This window comes from Giraffa tippelskirchi, chromosome 13 (assembly GCF_054371585.1).
Source record: "Giraffa tippelskirchi isolate mGirTip1 chromosome 13, T2T-mGirTip1v1.2.pri, whole genome shotgun sequence".
NCBI classification, from domain to species: domain Eukaryota; kingdom Metazoa; phylum Chordata; class Mammalia; order Artiodactyla; family Giraffidae; genus Giraffa; species Giraffa tippelskirchi.
Genome location: NC_137287.1, coordinates 63,597,636 through 63,620,783, shown reverse-complemented (window position 1 = coordinate 63,620,783; position 23,148 = coordinate 63,597,636). Strand labels below are relative to the sequence as shown.

Sequence of the window (23,148 nt, the reverse complement as noted above, 5' to 3'; positions counted from 1 at the left end):
TGGAGAAGGAAATGGCAACTCACTCCAGTACTCTTGCCTGCAAAATTCCACGGACTGAGGGGCCTGGTAGGCTATAGTCCATGGAGTCGGGAAGAGTCGGACATGACTGAGCGACTTCACTTTCACTTCTATGGAACTTTAGAAAATTGTAAAACAGTATAGAATTGAAAGACTCTTTCATTCAATAAAAAATTTAAAAAATACATTTAACGAGGGATTCGTGGCAGAAGGGGGCTGGCAGCGGGTGCTCTCTAGGGACTACTAGAGTATCTAGGGAGGGAGTCCGTGTTCCTACCAGGTTGCCCGGTGCCCATGTCCCCGGCCCCACTCTCACAGCCTCCCGCTCCCCGAGCGTTGAGTCACCTGCTGTTTCCTGAAGGAAGGAAAGGTGACCGGCGATGTGATGCTCAGCCTCGCTTTTTGCATCCCATTCTTGTCTCCCCTGGCATCTTACAGACTCCATCCCTCGCCCCCGCAGATCCCACGGCTTTCAGGAAATGAGAGAGATGCTTCCGCAGGAAGAGGCCAGGGTCCTTGATTTAAGTCAAGGCCGCCAGGGAGCCCCCCACCCCTTCCCGGCGCCGCCCCCGCCCAGGCCTCACCTTGGCCTTGCGCTTGCTGTCATCCATGATCATCTTCCAGTCCGAGCCGTTGTTGCTGTACCCGATCTTGAATTTCCTCATGAACACCTTGTTCTCCCGGTGCTTGCCCCCCTGAATGATGACTCCCCGCACAATCTTCTCCTCGGCGAGGTCCACCTGCAGCCACTCGTTCACGTACGGGTGGGGGGCGGGGGGCAGTGCCCAGCCCGAGCGGCTGGTCACAAGGCGGATGTTTTCAGGCATCCAGTTCCTGTCCCCTTGATTGGACGCTGTAATCTGGGAGTCAGAAATAAGTCCCGACACCATGCCCAGCATTCCAGAGCAAGGATAATCTAGGTGGGGAACGTAATAGACAAGCGTAAAATGATTTGAAGTCTCCATGCTTAGAAAGAGAATCCACCCTACTGAGTAAAGACATGGACTGTCCCCATTCATGTACATTTGTAAATGCCTGGACCATCTGATATGAAACCAAAGCTCCCCCTCCTCCTCTTTTTGCACTGCCCACCCTACACTCAACAGTCCAATTAAAAAATCTTCAATAAGAACAATCATTTCATCCTTTCTGAGTTCTTCCAAGTGTAAAACTAACGTATTGACAGTCCCTTTGGTATCTGGAAGTTATTCTTAGATCAAGTACAGCCCACTAACTGACTGGAGGTTCAGTTAACGGGAGGCTGGAATTGTGGAAATCAGTAATTCCAATAGCAGCCAAAGTTGCCAAAACAAAAGCAAAAAGAAGACGATGAGGAGATGAAGAGGAAATGCTTGAGGCAGCTTGAAGAGGTAGGAGGGTCCCCCCACCCCGGGGTGTTGGGGGGAGCCTTTGAAATGAATGCTTAAGGAGGGGGCCCCTCTTCCCTGCACAGTGTCCTTCCCACCCCCATTTCTAACTGCACCAGAACTTTGCAATATTCCATCCTCACCTCAAATGTCCCAAATCCAAACAAGAACAGTCCTTTCCACTCAACACTGAATCCCTTTATCCAACTCTTCACTTTAATGGGTGGAATCACTGATCAGCTAGTTCCTGCCTGGTTATCTTTGTCTTTCTTGATTTTCCATTTTCCATTCCTGTTCTGCTACCAAATCCTGTCATATTTTCGTTAAAAAAAAGTGTCCTCAATATGTCTTGCGACTTGCATTTCTTTTGGCATCATCTGGATCTAAGCACTCAAGCCAACAAGCTGAATGATCTCAACTACCCCCTCAAACCCCAGTTTTGAATCAACAACACCCATGTCACTTGTCATAACTTTGTTTTTGCAGTGTCATTCTCATGCTCAAAAATCTTCCATTGCTAAGGAAAATAAACCAAAGGACAGATTTGCATGACTCTCCTGAAATGAGGTGCCTGGAAAAGTCAACTCCATAAAGACAGAAAGTACAATGGTGGTTGCCAGAAGCTGGGGGCAGGAGGGAATGGAGAGTTAGTGTTTCACAGGTAGAGTTTTGGAGAAGGCAATGGCACTCTACTCCAGTACTCTTGCCTGGAAAATCCCATGGACGGAGGAGCCTGGTAGGCTGCAGTCCATGGGGTCACTAAGAGTCGGACATTACCGAGTGACTTCACTTTCACTTTTCACTTTCATGCATTGGAGAAGGAAATGGCAACCCACTCCAGTGTTCTTGCCTGGAGAATCCCAGGGACGGAGGAGCCTGGTGGGCTGCCATCTATGGGGTCGCACAGAGTCGGACACGACTGAAGCAACTTAGCAGCAGTAGCAGTAGCAGGTAGAGTTTCAGGGGTACAGAGTTTGTTTGTGATAATGAAACGTTCTGGAGGTGGATTGTGGTTGATGGCTGCACACTAATGTGACTCTTGAAGGCAATTAAATTGTAGACTTAAACATAGTTAGAATGGTAAACTATGTTATGTATATTTGACCACAATAATAATAGAAAGATCTTTGAAAAATCTCCCTGGCTTTCCATTATTTATGGTATGCTATAAAACAGTCTCTCTCTGGCTTTCAACACTCTCATTTTGGCTTCACCCTATTTATCTAATTTTATTTCCTATTACTGACAGGAATCTATTTTCTTCCCATATACCATAGAGATAACTCTCAGCATTGCCTTTGTTCAAATGTTCCTGCTGCCCTCTTCTCCTCCTTTGGACGGAAGTAAGTTCTGCCCAAACATTCAAATCCAGCTTATGGCTGTTCCTGAAAACTTCTCAAATGACTCTCGCCTTTATCCTGAACTCTCCCTTCTCAGAAATAGGGCTACATGTGCAGGAAGCAGCACAGAGCTTAGCATTAAGCTATTCTCTCCATGGTTTAAGATTGGGAATCGTGTCCATAATCAGATTGTAAATTCCTCCAAGACCAAGAACAGCATCATAGATCTTGCTAAACTTCTACAGTAGACCAAGGAGCTTCTGAGCAGAAGGGGAGTATCAATCACTGATTAATTGATTGGTGGATTCATAACAAAATGTTGAACACTTCAGTTATTGTCTTCTCAAAATTGTACATCTCCATCCAAGACATGCCAGGAAGAAGAACTTACTCTTCTTTTTAACAACCCCATTCTGCATAAATCAAGATTCAGCTGAAAATGTAACCATTGTAAATGAGAGGCATGTGTCTAATGCAGTTAAACATTCCCCGTGTTATCAGCTGACCCTTGAGAATGAATTAGACACTTTCTAATTCAGACATTTTCTAAATCAGATGCTTACCACCTGAGTTCTACAGTTCAGATCATGTCATTTTTTTACTCAAACAGTCAGTGCCTGCTCATCTAGGAATTATGCACCTGCTTTCAACCTCGTGTGCCAGGTTTTTGGTACTACGGCCTTGCAAGCCCCTCCTCATGAAGGAGGACTCTCTCACCTCTGTGGTAGTGGTACTTGGAGGCTTCCTCTCATTCTGTCCCCTCCACTAAAGAATTTCCCATCACTTTGCCCTTCCCACTATCTTAAAATTTTGACCTGTTTTCAAATTTTATGTTATATATTCAAGTTTTCTGATCTCTCCAACTAGACATGGTTTTCCTTTTCTGGGACTCTTCCTAGCTCTCCACCTGCACATCTCATATATGTTGACCATATTCAGTTCCTTGGGTTGCTTGCTTGCTACCTGCCTCCCCAGATTTTAAGTTCTTTGAGGCTGTGAACCAAGTCATATTAAAAACTTTTCTATGAGTCCTTGTGCCCTGCTTTATCCATGGTATTTGCTCCACAAATATTTGTTGAATGAATCAGCTTATTAACACAATAAAAGGCAGCTGCCATTCTCCCCAAGCACCCTTTCCTGTAATTCAGCCGCAGTATTTGCTTCAGGCTGGGATCTGGAAACCAAGAATAAATTCAATGAGGATTATGAAAAGATTGACAAAAGCGATTTTGCTGAGGGTCTATGAAATTATAGTGTTAAAAATAGAAGTCGCATTTTTGGTCACTGTGGTCACACCTGTCTGACTCAAAACTGACTTTTGTGAAGAAAATGTGTAGCTGGTAATCCATACCAGATGTTACCCTTTGGAGAAAAACAAAATTATCTTGAATACTGTAAGGAGAGAAGAAGCTTTACCAGGTGAATGTCCCTTCTCTAATGCAGAGCTGCGGGGACACGGTCCTTGCATCCACAAGCCTCCTGAGGGCAGCCTGCATCGGCCAACACAGCCGTCCTGGAGTCAGATGGCCTCATCCAAGACCAAGGAAGAGGCACCCTGACTTGCCTTTGACTCAAAACCAGTGACTCACTTTTAGCCACGGTTAGGAGGAAGATTCCACTAACAATTCAAGGTTTGAAGGAGATGCTAGGTTCTAGCTCTGTTCATCTGCAGCAGGCTGGTTCAGTGTGCCTTGGTTATGCCTGGCTCCATCTCACATCCTTTGGAAACAGTGTTGCCAGATTTAGCGAACCAATAATCTAAACTGCAACCCGGAAACAGGGTGCCAAACTAAATTCAAATTTCAAATGACAACAAATAATTTTTCAGTATGGTGGTGGTGGTGGTTTAGCCGCTACGTTGTGCGAGACTCTTGCGACCCCATGGACTGTAGCCCGCCAGGCTCCTCTATCCATGAGATTTTCCAGGCAAGAATACTGGAGTGGGTTGCCATTTCCTTCTCCAGGGGATCTTCCCGACCCAGGGATTGAACTCACATCTCCAGCATTGCAGGTGGATTCTTTATGGCTGAGCTTCCACTTGGAAGCCAGTTTGTCCCAAATACTGAATGGGGAACATACTTACACTAAAAAATTCTTTGTCATTTATCTCCATTAAATTGAACTGGACAGTCTGGATTTCACTTGGCAACCTTGTTTAGAAAGCTTAAAACCAATCCTAGATGGGAGGGGGAAGTGAGTTCTGTGATGGGGAATTAGGTGGTTCTTTTTGAATTGAAACACAATTGATACACATTACATTAGTTTCAGGTGTACTCCACAGTGAGTTGATATTTGCATATATTATGAGATGATTACCACTGTAAGTCTAGTAACCATCTGTCCCCATACAATGTTTTTACAATACTATTGACCATATTCCTTATCCTGTGCAGTACATCCCTGTGGCCTTATCTGGAAGTTTGTACCACTTAATTCTATTCACCTATTTCACATACCTCCACCTCCTTTCCCCTCTGGCAGTGGCAATCTTCACTGATATTATTTTACAATAAAATCTCTGAACTTAGATTTAACGGGAAAACAGAAATACTGGTAAATCAAATACTTAGTTAACCGGTTTTCAAGGAATGAGAAGACAATGACTGCATTTGATGGGTGAACCTGAATAAGCATAATTTAATCTTCCCTGATGACTCAGAAGGTACCTATGGATGTTGGAAGGCTCCAGATCATCCTTGCAAACTCTGCTCAACACAGGCACGCACTGACCTGTGCAGAAGACCCAGTTAATTAACTTCTGGTAAATGAAAAAGTCCACATGGTCTGCAGTGTGTTCTCAGACAGCAAGGGCATCTTCACCAGTTTCTCTTCCAAAATGATGAAGCCTGCCTTGTCAAAATAATGCAAATGCTCCTCTGTCAGTCACCTACAAAGCAGGATGACTTGCTCCAATTCTGTTTTCCTTATCTCTCTACATGGTGACCCATTGTTGCTATGTTTCTAGCAAATAATTTCTGAACAGAAAAATTGGGTTAGAACTTGGGAGCTCTGGAGACTTTCAAGTGATGTATTCTCATGGTAATTTTTAGTTCAATGTTTTTTTTTTTTTCTTTAAATCCAGATTGAGTTGGGGCTTGCCTACTCTAGAGGAGAGGGTCAAATTGTGCAATCCAGTCACTTGTTTGTAGGAAAACATGGACAAAGCTGCAATTCATTAATTTGCTCATTCACTTGAAAAAAAATAAGTGTGTCCAGTGTATTATGTTCCAGGCACACAGGACACAATGGAAAAGAAGACAAACATGACACCTGCTTTCATGGAGCTTCCAGACCCACAGGAACCCTGCAGTCTTGTGTTTTTTCTATCAGTCTCCACTGAGGGGACCATGACCTCTAAAAGATGAAAATTATCTCCTCTGGTAACACTGAGCAAACACTTATATCATTGTCTCATTAGAGGTTCTGTTTGCTGGGGCCTGTTGCAGGTTCAACTGATTGAGCACCATGCACTGTTTAATATACTAGGTACTGTTTAGTGAGCACTTATTCTAAGCCAGGTGTTATAAGCATCCTTTCACTTAATCTTATTACAGCTGAATTAAGTTAATCTTAGTGAGAAGGAGATGGAGATCAGAGGGACCATGAGTCTTGTCCATGGTCACTTAGTCACTAAGTGGACAGCCTGGAGTGAAGCTTGGATATGTCTATACACCTTCTGTTTGTGTGACCATCGTTATGACAGGCTGGCCTCTCTAAAAACCTGCCTTGATCAGTTATTTGGAGGTAGTAGTTGTCTTATTAGAGAGAAAGTATCCAAAACATATTATGGGTCATGATTAAAAGAGTGGCAGTATGTAATTTGAAAAAAGAAAGAGCTACTTAAAATAATTGTAAAACAGAACAAATAAAATGTGAAAATATTAAAATGTGGTATTTCAGACATCTGTGCTGTGCTAAGTCACTCAGTCATGTCCGACTTTTTGTGACCCCATGGCCCGCCAACCTCCTCTGTCCAGGGGGATTCTCCAGGCAAGAATACTGGAGTGAGTTGCCATGTCCTCCTCCGGGGCATCTTCCCAACCCAGGGATCGAACTCAGGTCTCCTGCACTGCAGGCAGATTCTTGAACGTCTGAATCAACAGGGAAGCCAATGAATACTGGAGTGGGTAACCTATCCCTTTCTCCAGGGGATCTTCCCGACCCAGGAATCAAACTAGGGTCTCCTGCGTTGCAGACAGATTCTTTACCAGCCGAGCTACCACAGAAGCCCTACAGACATCTATGTTTGCTTAAATAACTAGGCCATTTGACTGTTTTTAAAAATCCAATAGTTTCCCTTGTTTATATATAAAGACTCATGCTCCTAGAATTATCTCTCAGGAAAATCCTTGTGAAAATGAGAAAGAGCAATTCAAGCTTAAACAAGTATTTTATTTAATTAAAAGGAGAGCCAGAAATTCAGAATTCACACTAATGCAGTTATGAAGTTTACCTTTTTTTTTCGGTACAGTGACATGAGAATAGGCGGGAGGAGTGGGACAGAAATTTCCACCCTGCCCTCAAATGGCCTTGTTTCTGTTAATTTATAGGTAGTCACTCACATTTGTAATGCCCTGAAAATGACCTAGAACCTTCTCTCCTGTATCTGCTGATCAATAATAAAGCCAATGTTATATCTAACCCTACACTGCCCCTTTTCTCCCTCCAAACCTCTCTCCACCCAATGCCTGCTCCAAGGCCTTGAACTTTCTAAATATTTAGATTCTAAAACAATAAACAAGTCTGTCTCTAGGATGGAAATAAATAAAACTTGGGGAAGAGATCAAATGTCAGTTTTTACTTTCCAAAATGGGTTGTACTGTAAACAAATGTAATTTTTTTTTTCTCCTTAGTTAGCTTTCTTCAAATTGCTTGTAATTTCATGGAAAATTGCCCAGGTGATTTTTTTTCCCTTCAGAAGTCAGTACTTTCCTTCTCTAAAAATAATTGTACTAAAGAGGATAAAAATAAAAACAATGGTGTTGGTGTTCATGGAATGAGAAATTAAATGCTCTCAATATGTATACTACATCACATGAAAGATAGCTGACAGACTTTAAACGTTGTTCACTTTTAATTACTTTGTAGTGAATCAGTTACTGATTCTGTTTTTGAAATTTTTTTGCATTCTATGGAGGTTACATTGTACTTTTTTTAATGAAAAATTTGTAGTTTACTTACTTACATGGAAAGGTATTTGAAATATGACTGCTATTTACTTCAGAAGACAGAGTGGATGTGCAGGATGAGTAAGAGCAGTACTGGTTGCCATAGAAACACAGTGAGACTAACTGGATCCTTCTTTTACTTCCTGCTCCATCCTGACCTGCCTACCTCTTTAGCCACTTAATTGCCCAGAACCTCATCTTCACCTCTCAAGTGGATATAACCTACTTTGTTCCAAATTTAAAAGAGACTCTTAAAGTCCTGTTAATGTCAGAAGAAACAAACTGCAAAACAAGAAATATTGACAAATCGATTTCTAATATTGACGTTAGTATATGCATTCAATGAAAAATAGACATGTATTGAGCCAAAACCTAAGAGAAAGTCATTAGGGCAGTTAGTGAGTAAAAGGAGAATAAATTAACTCCATAAATTAAACTCCTTCTGAACTGTTGCTAATGAGGTCACCTCTAGGCTTCAAGATTAAAAAGACACGTATACACTACGTGTAAAACAGATAGCTCGTGGGAAGCTGTTGTACAGTACAGGGAGCTCAGCTCAGTGCTCTGTGATGGCCTACAGGGTGGGATGGGGGTAGGTGAGAAGGAGGGTCAGGTGGGAGGGGATATATGTATACATATAGCTGATTAACTTTGTTGTAGCAGAAACTAATACAACACTGTAAAGCAATTATACTCCAATAAAAAAAGACAAAGCAAATGAAGAACATTTTGAGCAACAGTTATTTATTGTAAACCTACTAAGTAACAGTCAGTACGGAGTAACCAGGAGATGGAGGATGAAAGGGAAGGTATTTGTCTTCCTGGAACCTGCCTAGTGGAAAGACACCACTTGTAAATACCCACCACATGCCAGCCTGTGTAAGGGCTTCATATTCACGAGCTAATTCATTATCACAACAACCCTGAGTGGTGTACACCATGATGCCTGTTTTCCAGGTGAGATAACTAAGGCTTTGAAAGGTAGTAAACTTCCCCAAGAAATAAGCCAGTGAGTAAGTAGTACAAGTAGGATCTGAACTCACTTTTGTCTAAATCCAAAGCATATGCTCTTAATTATCAAATGAAAATGACCAACCCCATTTATATCAAATTACTCTCCCTATATTTAAAAGTTGACACAGATGAAAACCAGGTGATCTTCCATCTTACCTGTTATCTTGCAGCCATAGACTTCAAATCTCATAGAGATGCCAGTTTCCCAGGTCACAGGTTTGATTCGGACAAATCGAGTGATCAGGGGTTTGGGAAAAACTCCAATCACGACATCTGTGGGGTTGGTGTTTCCCTGAAAGATCTAGATGGAAAAAGAAAGGGCCCTTTAATAACAGACATTTCAGATTAAAAACAAATGCAAAAATATGTTTTCACAAGTGCTTGTCAAATTGTTTACAATCTCTTCATTGTTTACCATGGTTGAGGTGGTGTTGATAACTTGTCATGTTATTTTTCCAAATGATGGCAATCAGAAAGAACCATGTCTAAGATAGAATGTTGTCCTAATCATCTATTCAGTTTTCCGAGAGAATTTTTGTGTTTTATTTCCTAAGTTGTGTCCGACTCTTTGCAACCCCATGGACTATAGCCCACCAAGCTCCTCTGTTCATTGGGATTTCCCAGGTAAGAATACTGGAGTGCGTAGCCATTTCCTCCTCCAGGGGATCTTCCTGACCCAGGGATCGAACCCACATCTCCTGCATTGCAGGTGGATTCTTTACCGCTGAGCCACCAGGGAAACCATATAGAATGCTGTCCTAATCTATTCAATTTTCTGAGAGGATGGAGCCTGTAAAAGTATTATTATAAGGATAGCATTTGTTAAAGAATATGTGCAATTATCTAAAAAAGTGGGAAAATGATTAACATTATCAGAAGAACTTATAGGATATGGTAGACATTTCATGGGAACTTTCACTGTTTTACTTTCCCAGGAATTTCCCAAAGGAGTGCTTTTTGAGTTCAATGCACGATCTGGCTATTTGAAAATTCTAGGTTATGTTCAGCCCTAGGTCAAGGAGCTTCCTCCCTTTGAACTCCATTTCTTGATGGACGATCTTATCCCTGACATTAATGAATGACTCTAATTTTGGGGGGGGGGGGTTGGTAAAATTATGTGTCGGTGGTCAAGATTAAAACTGAGTTATACATTATATGTAATGGAGAATCAGTTTTCCCAGGGCTTCTGTTTCTAGTTTTAAAAATGAGTCATTTTCTTCTAAGAAAGATGAGGCATGTAGCTGCAGTGTAATGAGTGCCAGTCACAAACTGGTTTCCCACAAGTATCCGTGGGGGCCGCTCGGCCTGGGCACGATGCCACACAGTGTTCTCTGGCGACATCTCTGAGGAGCAGGCGTTGTCTGCCACGTGGAGCCCTCTGACACTCGACCTGTCTCAGGTGGGACTGAAAGCCTCCTCGTCCCTGGATTGTACCCCAGCTCACAGTGGAGACAGCTGTGTAAAAAGTACCGTATCTCAGACACAGGCCTGTGTAGCTAGAGCACCACGGGGGCCATCAGAGGCATAGAGACCCCCTGGTGAGTCTGCGGAGGAGGACCACCATCCCCCCGGAGAAGAAGCTTATGGGTCAGTCGGGCTGAAGTTCTTACTGCATTTAGCCTAAGAGCCCTGCTCCATGGGAGGCGGTCAAACGTTTTCCTAAGTCGGATGTTAGCCAGATCCCTCTCTGGAGACAATGTAGTGTCGGAATTTATCCCAGCCTGTGATGGCCTTTATTTATTTACTTTTTTAAACAGATATTTATTTACTTATTACTTTTGGCTGTGCTGGGTCTTCGTTGCTGTGCGGGCTTTTCTCTAGTTGCCGTGCATGGGCTTCTCCTGGCGGGGGCTTCTCCCGTTTTGGAGCACCGGCTCTGGGGCCCACGGGCTTCAGTAACTGCAGTGTGTGGGCTCAGTAGTTGTGGTGCCTGGGCTTAGTTGCTCTGTGGCACATGGGATCTTAGTTCCCGGATCAGGGATTGAACCCATGTCTCCTGCATCGGAAGGTGGATTCTTAACCACTGGACCACCAGGGAAGCCCCGTGATGGCCTTCAGATTTCTGTCCTACTTCAGGAAATCTCTCTGGGCAACAATCTGTGTGAATGCGTTTTTGTGTCCTGATGAATAATGGGGACCTGCCTGAAGGGGCAGAGTTTCCCAAACCAGTGTTCCAAGGGCCAGGGGGGTCCACTTCAGGGAGGGACCACAGGCTGGCTCACCCTGAGGACATTTCATGTTTCCTGAAAACCAGGTGAGAACACACATGCCACCAACAAAAAGGGCTGCTGGATCTGGTGGTCAAAGGCCACTGTTGCTGAGGTACGTATGGCCAGCTCTCCCCAAGGAAAGGCGGGGAAGGGGCATGCCGAAAGACCCCAAAGTACAGAGCAAGGCAACAAGAGCTGGACTCTGGGTGGTGGGGATTTCATTCAGGTTCCGTGAAAGGGCTCAGACACACACCTGGTCTTTCCTGACCTTTTATTCTTTCTGCCTCCTACTCTGGAAGCCCCTCTGTGTGCCAAGGTGACACTGATTGTGAGCTGTGTCCACGTCAGACGCCCCCACGGCCCCAGTGTGCTCTCCACACCCACGTGTGGACAACTGTGGGCCACGGCTGAGGAGGGGTCTTGGATAAAGAACGCTCACGGATTAAAGAGATGGCCTGAAAGCTGAGTCAGCCCTCCCCACTCTCTCCGGGTTCTTCTGTTTGTTGGTGTGTCCTTGGCATTAGTGTTTTTTCATTTGTTTGAAACTAAAGCAGGCCTTCAAAACAATGACTCCAAAACAAAAACAAGCCATGACACTCAGGGTCAAAATTTACTCAGTGGATCTGTACCAATAGTGACTGTGAGGGATTTTTCTCCCAAGAGGGAGGATCTGCTCCATGTCGTCTAGGGCAGGACAGTGGCCTTGAGCTGGCCGGTCCACAGAACTTTCCTCCCACAAACGGCTGCATCTCTATGGCTGCGGCCTTCCTGCCTGCCCTAAGTGAGACTGGTAGCTTTGCAGCTAATCAAAGGGTAGTTTTTTCTTTCTTTTTTTCGGGCACGTGGGATCTTATTTCCCCAACCAGGGATCGAACCTGTGCCCTCTGCATTGGAACCTCGGAGTCTTAACCACTGGACCACCAGGGAAGTCCCTCAAAGGGTATTAATAGCCCTCTCACTTCACACCAAGGAGGCTTTTCTCAGTCCCAGACCCAGAAGGAGACATTTAAGCCCATATATGCTCCAAAGAGAGACAAGGACATGTTAATTGGTCTCTTCTGGAACCCAGAATTCCAAATTACCTGGATCTTTGCTACCATTCTCATCAATTCTGCATGTTTCACTCAGCCTCCAGGGCAAGCTTTTAATTTTGGGGAAATGGCAAGCATGAGCTCTCAGTAATCTCTTGATGAGTAAATCAGAGCAAGCATAACTTCAAATAAACAGCAGGCTGAGAAATACATCTCAGCTCCAAATAATTCAGGACAGAGCGCCTGGGGGACAGGGCATGGTGTGGCCTCCTCAACAAAAAGCAGTGAGGAGGTGGCGTGTAGTTCATGGGATCTGAGAGAACACCTTTAGTTCTGTTCATTTGCACAGAAGCAGCCAAACACACTTGTAAATTAGTTTGTGAGGCGCAGAGGGTAGATGAAAAGGAGTCTTCTAAAACCAGCCCATTACAGAGAGGAAGAAAGAATTAATCTATGAAAGAGAATGAGGAAACACAGGGAGAAAGACAAAACAAAACAACTCCAAGGGTTCTAAGGGGACGGTGTTTATCCTATGCATAGTCCATGTCCCCGTGGGAGGTTTAAAGCGATTCTTGAATCTGACTTAATTTGGCTGGTATTGACTTTTCTTGGAAACATCCGTATAATTTCCTTTTGGCTTCTGGATCTGGGAACATGAGACCCCTTGGTCAGATTTAAACTTCTAATTGCACTTTTCATTTTAAATCAATTCAAAAATAAGCCAGGCCAGACAGCAAGCTCCCAAACAAACAATTAAAAATTGATCATCCATTTCAAAGACTGAATTAGTGGAGGAGGAGGAGGCAAACTTACAACAGGTTTATTTCCTTCTTTAATGGTGATCCAGTCGTCCCCGTTGGAGCTAATGTCTATTCTGTAAGTTTTGACGTAGTATTTCTTCCTGGTTTCCTTTGAAATGGCTCCCTGTGTCCCGACAGCAGTGACAAAGCGCAGAAGGCCCAGGTCTACCTGCAAGACAATATAAACCTGATCAGTTGCCCATCCTGATACTTCTGTAACGTGGAGCATCTTTTCCTGTGGGTACCACGATGTAGTCTTCCTCCACCTGGGGTCAATAGACTCTAATTCCATCAGTACCAACAGCCCCAAGAAAGCCTCTGATATGGTAAGACAGCAACTGCCCTAGCTGGCAACTGCCAGGGAGAGAACTTTCTCATCCTTGCAACCAGCAACCAAGAGTGCTTGATCCTTGGGACAAAAGAGAAAACCAGGTCCAATATCATATAACTGTATTTTCTAAGAGATTAATGATACTTTCTAAACAGCACATTAATAAATGTCATTTTACAAACAGAAAACCAAGAGAAACAAGATAAGCTCACATCCTGGTTATGGAGAAGCCTGGACTAGAACTTGAGTCTAACACGATCCCATTTCCCATTGCTCTGCAGCATCCTCCCCCTCCTTCTAAACAGGATGTGGACTGGAACCATCCTGACGCTGAAAACCCTTGTGTGTGCTGTGCTTTGGGAAATGGGCCATACATTTGTAATCTGGAATGGCCAGATTGTATTTCTTTATAATACAGAGATTTAAAGAAATGAAGCACAAATATTTGGCAAAATATTTCATTATGTTCTCAAAAAGTAACTGCATGTTACGACTGATTAACACTAACAAGATATTTCAACAGTATACTCAGTAGTACGAGCCTGTTTCCCCTGAAAATGGTGACAAAAACAACCCCCCCAAACCCTAAATCCACCCTTCCCCAAATGCAACTTCTGTATCCTGCTTTCCAGTTGCTATATGACAACCCAATTCTCAGGAAACAATATTTTAATTAACCCTCCAGTGCCCATGGGCCATAAACACCTAAACAATTTCCATTTTATGTACAACCTGTCTCCTGAAGAATGGCTATTGTCTTCCCCGAATTGCTTTTTCCTGAAGGCCCTTGGAGCAGTTAAATCAACATGTTGCCAATTCCTTCAAAACTGAACCAAGACCAAAAACAGCAACAGCCCCTCCACAGAGAAGCCAACTTGAAGGCGCACAATTCAACAATAGGAGATTTCATCTAAAAAGGAAGGGGATACTATTCAGTGTAAAACAATCTTTATTTCATTATCCTGATTTTAAAGATGTAAAGTCCAGGCTCGAAATGCTTTCACCAGGTTTAAAAGAAAAAAGGAGCAAGCCTTTAATAAAAATACATATTTTAAGATGATAATGGTAGATATGGTCTAAATCTCAATTTAACAAATAAGTACTTATCCAACATATTTTTATTAAGTGCCTAAACTTGCTAACTGAAATTTGCATTTTTTCAAAAGTGAACTCTAACACTTTGTATGAATTTGTGTACACATTTCAAAAATGGGAGGCAGCCCCCGTTTACCAGAATTCAGTGAAATCTGAATTTCAGATGAACAGTAAATGTTTTTAAAATAAATACAGCTCATGCAGTATTTGGGACATTCTAACAACAGGTTCATTGCTTACTTGAAGTTAAAATTTTACTGGGTGTTCTTTTCTGGATGTGATCTGGCAACCCTAAATCTAACTCTCTTCTGAACAAATAATCAGATGATCTTAGGTTGCTGCAAAAACTCACTAATTTCTTAATGCTGCAACTTGAAAGTTAATGGCTACTCTAGACATGGCTGCACTGAACAATTTCAACTGTTTTCAAATGCTCTCAGAACACTTAGGGCTTTACTAACTGTCCACTGAGTCACACCCTCATACCCAATACCCAATCCACTTCAATCTGAAGAGTGCTTAAAACCTGGACTTTCAAGGGACCGCGAAGCAGAGCTGTGCAAACAAACTCAGTCAAACCTACAGATGGCTCTTCGGTTTGGAAATGATTAACTTCCCGAGAGTGCATATGCAGCTTAGGCTGATTAGAAAGAGCTCTAGAGCTTCATGCTCTGGTTGTCCTTTTCCTATTTTTAAAATGTTGTCCTTAGGATAAGATAAGTTAACTGGTGGTCAACTAGAAGAATCCTAGCTCTAGAAACAACCAACTTTATAGGAAGGATCCATTGACTGGAATTAACCGGATGCCCAACGCAAGAAATGTCCAAAGTCCCAAATCGAAAGGCCCCAAAGCATGTGCATGAATCACTCATAAAGAAGAAAAGATAATTTCTTTTCTCAACAGCAATGAAATGCATTCACAACCTCCCCTTGTAATTGCATGAGGTTTCCTGCTATGCTTTCAAACTCTGCAGATTCTCTTACTGCACTGAGATACTTGAAATTTCATTTTCCTTTCTAACATTACTGCCACTGGGTTTAGAAAGGATGAATGACAACCTCACCAAATAATAATAGCTGGGACTTGAACCATTGCAATTAAAACTGAATTGTACCCAGAACTCTAACAAGACACAGCCCAGTACTGGAAACTCTCACTTGCAACACCATGAGCTTCTCTTAAATCCTTTTTCCCTGAGGACCTTTGTGGAATGCCCTAAAAGCGACTGTCAGTGCCTGAGAGAGTCTTGGGGGGGGGAGGGCGGCGGAGATAGATAACTGTCAGCCTCAGAAGCACCACTGCTCACTCTGCAGGTAACTGTAGGGAGACCCAGAAGGACTTAACACCTGGGTGTTTACACCTTTCTCAGGGTTGAAGCCAGATTCTCCGCTAATCATGACGTTGCTTTGATCTACCGTTTTATTTTTTATGGCTGTGCTGCACAGCATGTGTGATGGTAGTTGAACCTGCACCCTCTGCATTGGAAGTGTGGCGTCTTAACCATTAGACCACCAGGGAAGTTTGAGATTTACCTTTTCAGTCTTACCTGCTACATCCACCTCCCTTCAATGCATCTTCCAGCCACATCAAGTATTTATTCTTCCTAAAAGATATGCCTTTTCTGCCTTTGCACCTTCACGTATAAAGTTTTCTTGACTTAAAAGGACATTTCCTCTTTTCTTTGACCACACATGATTGATTCCTCTTTTTCGCCTGGTGGGCAGAATAAGTCATTTCTAATCCCAGGATGTTTAGTACAAAGCTCAGGTCTCTATCTCTCAAGTCAATATATTGTATTTTTCCTATACTTGCATCCAGACCTTTAAGATTTAAGGGTATCTGTTTTTCTATCTAGAAAAGTGATAGATGTCTATTAAAAATTCCTAAGATACAGAAGAGACTAATGAAGAAATTGCAATCTCCATAAGACCACCAATAGAAAATAACCACTGAAAGTAGTTTTCCAGAGGTTTTTTTTTTCTTATGCAAAATATATGTGACTGTTGTGTATATGTTTTGTTATTATTGGGTTGGTCAAAACGTTCGTTTGGATTTTTAACCAAAAAAACTTTTTGGTCATCCCAATACAAGGTCATATTACCTCTACGTTTGATAACCTGCTTTTTGTTCAGTTTTATGGATATATTTCCATGGCAAAAATATTTTTCTATACCATTAGTTTCAATGGCTTCATGGTATTCCAGAGCCTGGTTGCAGCATCATCTGTTTAATCAGTATGCTGCCTGTGAACATTTCTACTCCCCTTGATTGACATTTATCCAGTGAACACTTAGTATCAACTTTCCACTAAGTTCTGTATTAAGTGATTAAGATACAAAGAGAACCAAGAATGGCAGACACAAACAAGATTAAAGGATGGGCCAGTGCATGGAGGAAGGGAGCTAGGGAGTTGGAGACATCTCACAGTTGACTTCCATGTCTAAGATACCTATTGAAGGATGAATGGTAGGAACTTACAAGTGGACAAAAAAAGGGAGAGAATGTTCTAGAGAAAAGGAGGAATGGGAAGGGCAGAGGCAAGGGGAAGGAAATGAATGAATGAAATAACATCACTAAACAACCTAGCATGTTTCTCATCCCTATAGATATTATTTGTCAAGAAATGGATTGATCTCTAAAGAGTATTGTTCTCTGCTCATTTGGAAGCCAAAATAAGCAGTCATCATGAACACTACTCAAAATCTGGCCATCCTCCTGGTGGGTTAGCTTTCTGAATTCTGATTAGCTCTCCCCAACCTCACAGTCTAACAGACAAGATTGGTAACCCAAGACAGGCAGCTGAAAAGACAAAGACACAACCCCCAGAAGTTCTATATAATGGCAACCCTCTGTGTTTTGGAGGGTTCATCGTCCTAAACAATATTTCCTTTCTTTCTGTAAAAATTTAGACATACAATAACCATAATTAACCTGCTTTCCCTAAATCCAATCAGCCCTGTTCCCATCACCGTTGTCTTATTTTAAAAGAATGCCATTGTTTCACAGCTGCTTTATTTTTAATTGGAAGATGGGTGTGATTTCACATCTGAGTTTGATGTACTTCTGTTTAACATGAAGGGTGATGTTGAGGGGATGTGATGATGGGGGGGTGTAGCAAGAGCTGCACATCAAATGCCTTCACCAGAATCGTGGAAAGTCTCACTCCGTGTGTGTGTGACAAACATAAACATCTGGTATTTATCTGCTGGTCTGTAGGCGATTTGACAGAAGTTTCCCAAACTCCTTTGGAGTTCGAGTGGCCACTCTGAGTTAGCTTATCACCATTAGCAGAAGTGACCCAGTATGACATCCTGTTTCCAATATAAATATAAAAGTCTAACACTGCTGGGAGAATGTCTACACCCACATCTTCTTTTCACTGTGCTCCCCATTCAAAGAGAAAACACAGCTAGACACAGTGGAGGAAAACCCCCCTTTTATTCTGGGTGGGGAGAAGTGAACTAGTAAAAGAAAACAGCCATCCTCATCCCCTTTTGGGAGGGGGGAGGATGGTGTCCTACAGCTCCTGTGGGTGAACTCCCCACCCTAACTCCCTCTTCCTTGTAAGATGTCTGCAGGTATTAACCCACATGCACTTTATGGCCATAGCATTGTCTTAGTAATGACAGGAAACACATTCCCCAGATAAAAAGAAGTCAGGAGAGAGACACATTTTACTGGGAATCACTTGACGACAGAGGGCACGTTTTTAGCATCATGCAGTAAATCATCGTGCAAACCTCTGCAAACTGCTGGTCAAACACCAGCATGCAGCCTCCCAGCCATGCAACCAATAGCGTTGCTTCCTACAAAAATACATAACCAGCTACGGGTAACATCGGAATGTAGAAAGCCTCATTTCTAAAATGAAAATCTGTCTTGCTCAATAAAATACTGTCCATTGCGCGAGCATTGGCAAGGGAGTGTTTCCCGGTTTTTAACATTCCCAAGACAGGTCGGTACGAGAGCCTGAAAAAATAAAGGACAAAGAATGGAAGTCTGATTAAAAACAGGAAAAATACTTTTTTTGATGAGGGGAGGTGGAGTGTGTTGGGTTCTTTTTAGAGCATCTCCGATGACTCAAAGAGCTGTTTAATTCATCACTAGACACTACAAGCTAAAGAAAATATTTTTAAGCAATTGTCTCATTTCCTCAGATAACACACATGCTTTCTGATAATGCCTGAGCATCTGAACATGGATGCTGTTCCAGGATCTTGGAGTTTAACTCACAGCACCTGATCACCATGATCCTTGACTTGGGGCCTTGGACTTTTACAGTTACGAATAGGAATACAATCGTTTTACCATTGGTGACACGATTCTTTCTTTATGTATTTTTTCACGATTACTGTGTTACATAGGGAAAAAAAACGCTGATGACTAAAATTACCATTATTAATGGAAAATTTATAGGGCAACTCTTATGTGTCAGGCATCTTTGTCCTCTGTCCTCAGTTGCTTCAGTCATGTTCGACTCTTTTCGACCCTATGGACTGCAGCCTGCCAGGCTCTTCTGTCCATGGGATTCTCCAGGCAAGAATACTGGAGTGGGTGGCTGTTCCCTCCTCCAGGGGATCTTTCCAACCCAGTGATCAAACCCGGGTCTCCTGCGTCTTCTGCATTGCAGGCGGTTTCTTTACTGCTGAGCCACTGGGGAAGCCTGTCAGGAATTTTATTAAGGGTTAAACTTACATGCATTATCTCCTCAGCTCTCAACAGTCATACAAGGAAGGTTTTGTGGACAAAGAAACTGAGAAACAAAGTATATGAGTTCCTTGTTCAGGGTCACACACATGATAGCGACTGATCCAGATAAATCTCTCACTCCAGATCAGATTGGTGGCCCATGCTCTTGTTACCAGCACACCCATGTTCTGCCTCAGCTCTTATCTTCAAAACCACAATTATCAAAAGGTAATTTAGAATTTCTTAGTAACAAAAATTAAATCTTGCAGTTAATCTTTCTGGAAATTAAATATTTTTGCATAATTATGGAGAATCTAAAACCATTTATGATTACTTTGACTCCATCAAACATTTACCTTGACTACTGGAAAGCCAAATTTTGCAAATGACTCACTTATGCTGTTGAAAACCAAGATGGTGGTGATGGATCATTTTTAGCAAAAGATAATGAGAAAACATTTTAAAATTCTGGTAAAGAATACAAATATCCAAGAGCAAGAAAAGTGCAATGCAGGAAGAACCTCACCGATTTTCTTTTCTCATCTTAATTGCTTGAATTAGTTTTTTTCCCAGAAAGGAAAGCATTTTGCTGGGTGGAAATAAACTACTGGTTGCAACAAAACCAGTGTTGGTAGGAAAACAATCCCAAGTGATGGACGGATGAATTTTCCTCTCCAAAGACTTGAGTCAACCAGCTAGAATAACACTAGTTAAGGCTGCACAGCTCAGATGCAGCCTAAAGGCTGGCTTCCCTGATATTACTGTGCATACCACAAAAGAACAACAAGGAAAGGCCAAGAGAAATGAAGTCCCCAAACAAGGGCTCACCTCCATCTCCTTTGGCTGATAAAAGAGATCATGCTGGTGGGCGCTCCACTGCCTCTGTACGCTGGCATATCCTTTCATTCTCACATATATATATACATATATATACATATATTTGCAGAAACCAGAAGCAATGAATTAAAAAAGAAATATTTGGGGAGACTTCCTTGGCAGTCCAGTGGTTAAGACACTGTGCTTCCACGGTAGGGGGCATGGGTACAATCCCTGGTCGGGGAACTAAGATCTTACATGCTGTGTGATACAACCAAAACACAGAAAAAAAAAATACATAAAAAAGAAAATTTGAATTCTGATATGTACTTGGAACCGGAGCTCCATCTGGTTCTGTTTGAAGAGTAGGAGCTTCTGTAGCTGTTAGAACTGACAAGGGGCATGGTAGGAGGAAAGGAAAGGGACTTGATATGACAGGTTAATACTCCAGGGTCCCCACTAGAGACATTTCCAGAACCCAGCTACTCAAATCACTCCCACATGGAAACCACGAAGATGGAGTGTGAAAAGGAGGATGCTGCCCTGGGAGGGGACAGCCAGGCGGGTCCACATCTCCTCAGAGTGTCAGATACAGCATTTCAAAGATCTTGAGGAGAGCACGGCACAGGACTATGACACCCATGCCTGAACATGCTCAGCTTCACAGATGACACTTATTTAAGACAAATATGGGAGGTGTGTGTCTTCACACACTCCTTGCAAAATCTGAGGGTTCATTTCCCCCTTCTATACTTTCTAGAACAGACATAATTGTGTTCAGAAAAATCAGACAAGTCTTCCATTAGAATTCCTCAGTTACCCACTAAGTCTGCAAAATCGGGAGGTCAGGAGGCAGTGTATTTTGATAACAAAGGAGGAGAGAATGAGATTGTATGAACTCATTGTTCCTATAGACCTTAGGATACAAGTGATCAGCATCAAAGACAATTGGAAACTGCTATGCAGAGTTAAGGAGAAAGGCTGATTGAATGCCTAGACTTTGGGAAAGATTGTTTTATATTTTTTTAGATAAACACCAACCTGAGAACTGTTTCTCCTTAAAGTGAAGAAGATTCCTTACTGCAGCACCATGTTCACCTTCAGATGGGGACCTCGGAAACTTTTAGTAGCTTGGTCAAGAAGACGACTCTTAGATTGTACCCTCTTCCAACTTAGATACTTAGGAGTTGCTGCTGGACGGTAAAAGATTCAAGGGCTTAATATTTTTAATTAACATTTTTTGAGTGCTTATTTGTAAGTTACAGTAAATGGAAACCCTGTGCCTAATCCTTTGATCTGGAAAGAGGATAAGCACTCAGAACGAAACAAATGTAATCCCTAGAAACTTCATTAAGAATTTAACCTACAAACTGTACAGCAAAAACTGCTTAACAGAACTGTCTTAAGAAAGAAAACTAAGTATGCTGCAATACAGAAAAAGTTGCAACCATCCTCAAATATGTATAAACATGACGCAGATCTAGTCAAATGTTTCATAGGACTCATACCATGGGCTCTTGCTAGAAGGTTCACTCAGCAAAGATTTGGCAAGCATTTCCTACATGGAGGAACAGGCTGGCTTAGGCTTTCCTGCTATAACTTTTGGCTTTATCCATCAATTGTTAATTGTAATACTTATGAAAACTAGGAAAGCATTCTCCTAGTAGAAGGCTTAATGGGTAGGAATCACTTGGGGTCGGTAGGCAAGAGCAAACTGATGGGTCAAGTGGAATGGATCCAGTTGACTGCATCCATCGACATCTCATGAGACCAAGCAGACTGTGAACAGATCTCTGGCCTCTGACATCTGTCTCAGCCAAAACAGAGGGCGCAGTAATTGAGGAATGGATAAAGGGAGGTCCCGACGACAACCGCTTTAAAATGTAATAGCAGAATCTATGACCTCTGCACATAACTTCAGTAGGGCTGTATTATGTAGACAAAGCATTTATTATTTTTTTTATTATTAAAAACATTTGGGGCAAACTATAAATGGACATATGGAGCCACAGTACACGTCCACACGGATGTGTCTTAAAGCCCAGTAATGGTGCTTCACACATCGTAGATGCTTAAACTGAAAGTGTGAAATTAAAGTAAACCGAAGGATACCAAGGGTCCAGATAAAAACATTTAATCCATTAAATCCAACAGATATTTATGGTATGCCAGGCCTGGGAAGCAAGCAGGCCTGCACAGACAAAAATGACAAGACTGGAAATAAAAACTGCTACCGTGACCACAGGTGAGTCATCGTGAGGTCCAGAAGATGGTTATGGGCACAAGGGGAAAGTTCAGGCTTTATGAAAAAGAGGTCATCTCAATCGTTCAAACTGGACTTCACAGGGTAGGATAAGATTTTGGCTGGAAGGGGCCAGGGTTGATGAGCTTTTTAAAAGCAGAAGGCACAGGGAAAAAAATCCCACCCAACTGCCTATATTTTAAAATATCTGATATGATGAATATTTTCCTCCTGTCTAGTATCTCTTGGCAAAAGTCCTTTAGAGAGCAGAGCAAAGTGTCCTCCCCATCCCCAACCTCCCACACACACCCTCCTTGCAGAGGCCTTCATGGAATCCAGACATCCCCACCAGCAAGTGCTGGGTGGGTAACAGAGAGACCATGCAATCTCGTTTGTAATTAAACTTTCAGCTCATGACCATGCACTGCACTGCTGAGATAATTCTGCTAAAATGTTTGCTTTCACTACCTCTGGGAATCCAGGCATTCCTGGGAATAAGACCTAACCCTCAGCCTGCATGAGTCAGATGCTTCTCTCCTAAACCTCTCGGCAAGCTGTCCAGCCCTACCCTCTGTTTATATATACATTTGAAAGAAAACACCTCAATGAAATGGCATCAAAACTGCATGATGTTTTCTGCGGGGATCCACACTGCTGTCAAAATGATACCACTGTTCCTCAAACCAAAAGGACCACGAGTTGAGATCCTGAGCTTACGGTGGCGGGTATTTGTGACTCACGTCCCTTGAGCTGTGGAGGGAAGCTGGAGGCTGGAGTTTCTTCCTTTATCACGCAAATAGGTGCTAGGTACTTGGATGCAAGAGACTGAAGGTTACCAAATTCCTGCCCTCTCATCAGCAAGGGAAAAAGTCAAGTAAACAAGAACTCTCTCTACAGAGAGAATCAGTCGCATTAATATCCTCAGTGAATGCTAGGGCTACAGGGAAAATATTTGGGTGATGCAGGCAATATGTGGTGGCAAAAAGGCACAGGCCCCAGGAGAACCTCTGTGGCTCTGACTGTAAG

At 42.6% G+C, this 23,148-nt stretch overlaps 1 protein-coding gene across 5 annotated transcripts in view; it reads right to left on the bottom strand.

The window, feature by feature from the left end:
- Positions 1-23,148, bottom strand: part of NRP1 (neuropilin 1) — a 145,885-nt gene that overhangs the window by 31,660 nt on the left and 91,077 nt on the right. For all 5 annotated transcript variants that reach the window (XM_081558730.1, XM_081558731.1, XM_081558734.1 and 2 more), the window contains exons 7-9: positions 12,962-13,117; positions 9,064-9,208; positions 603-934 (exon numbers count right to left, since the gene is read on the bottom strand). In XM_081558730.1, coding sequence (XP_081414856.1) covers positions 603-934; positions 9,064-9,208; positions 12,962-13,117 — 633 coding nt within the window. The remainder of the gene's footprint in view (positions 1-602; positions 935-9,063; positions 9,209-12,961; positions 13,118-23,148) is intronic.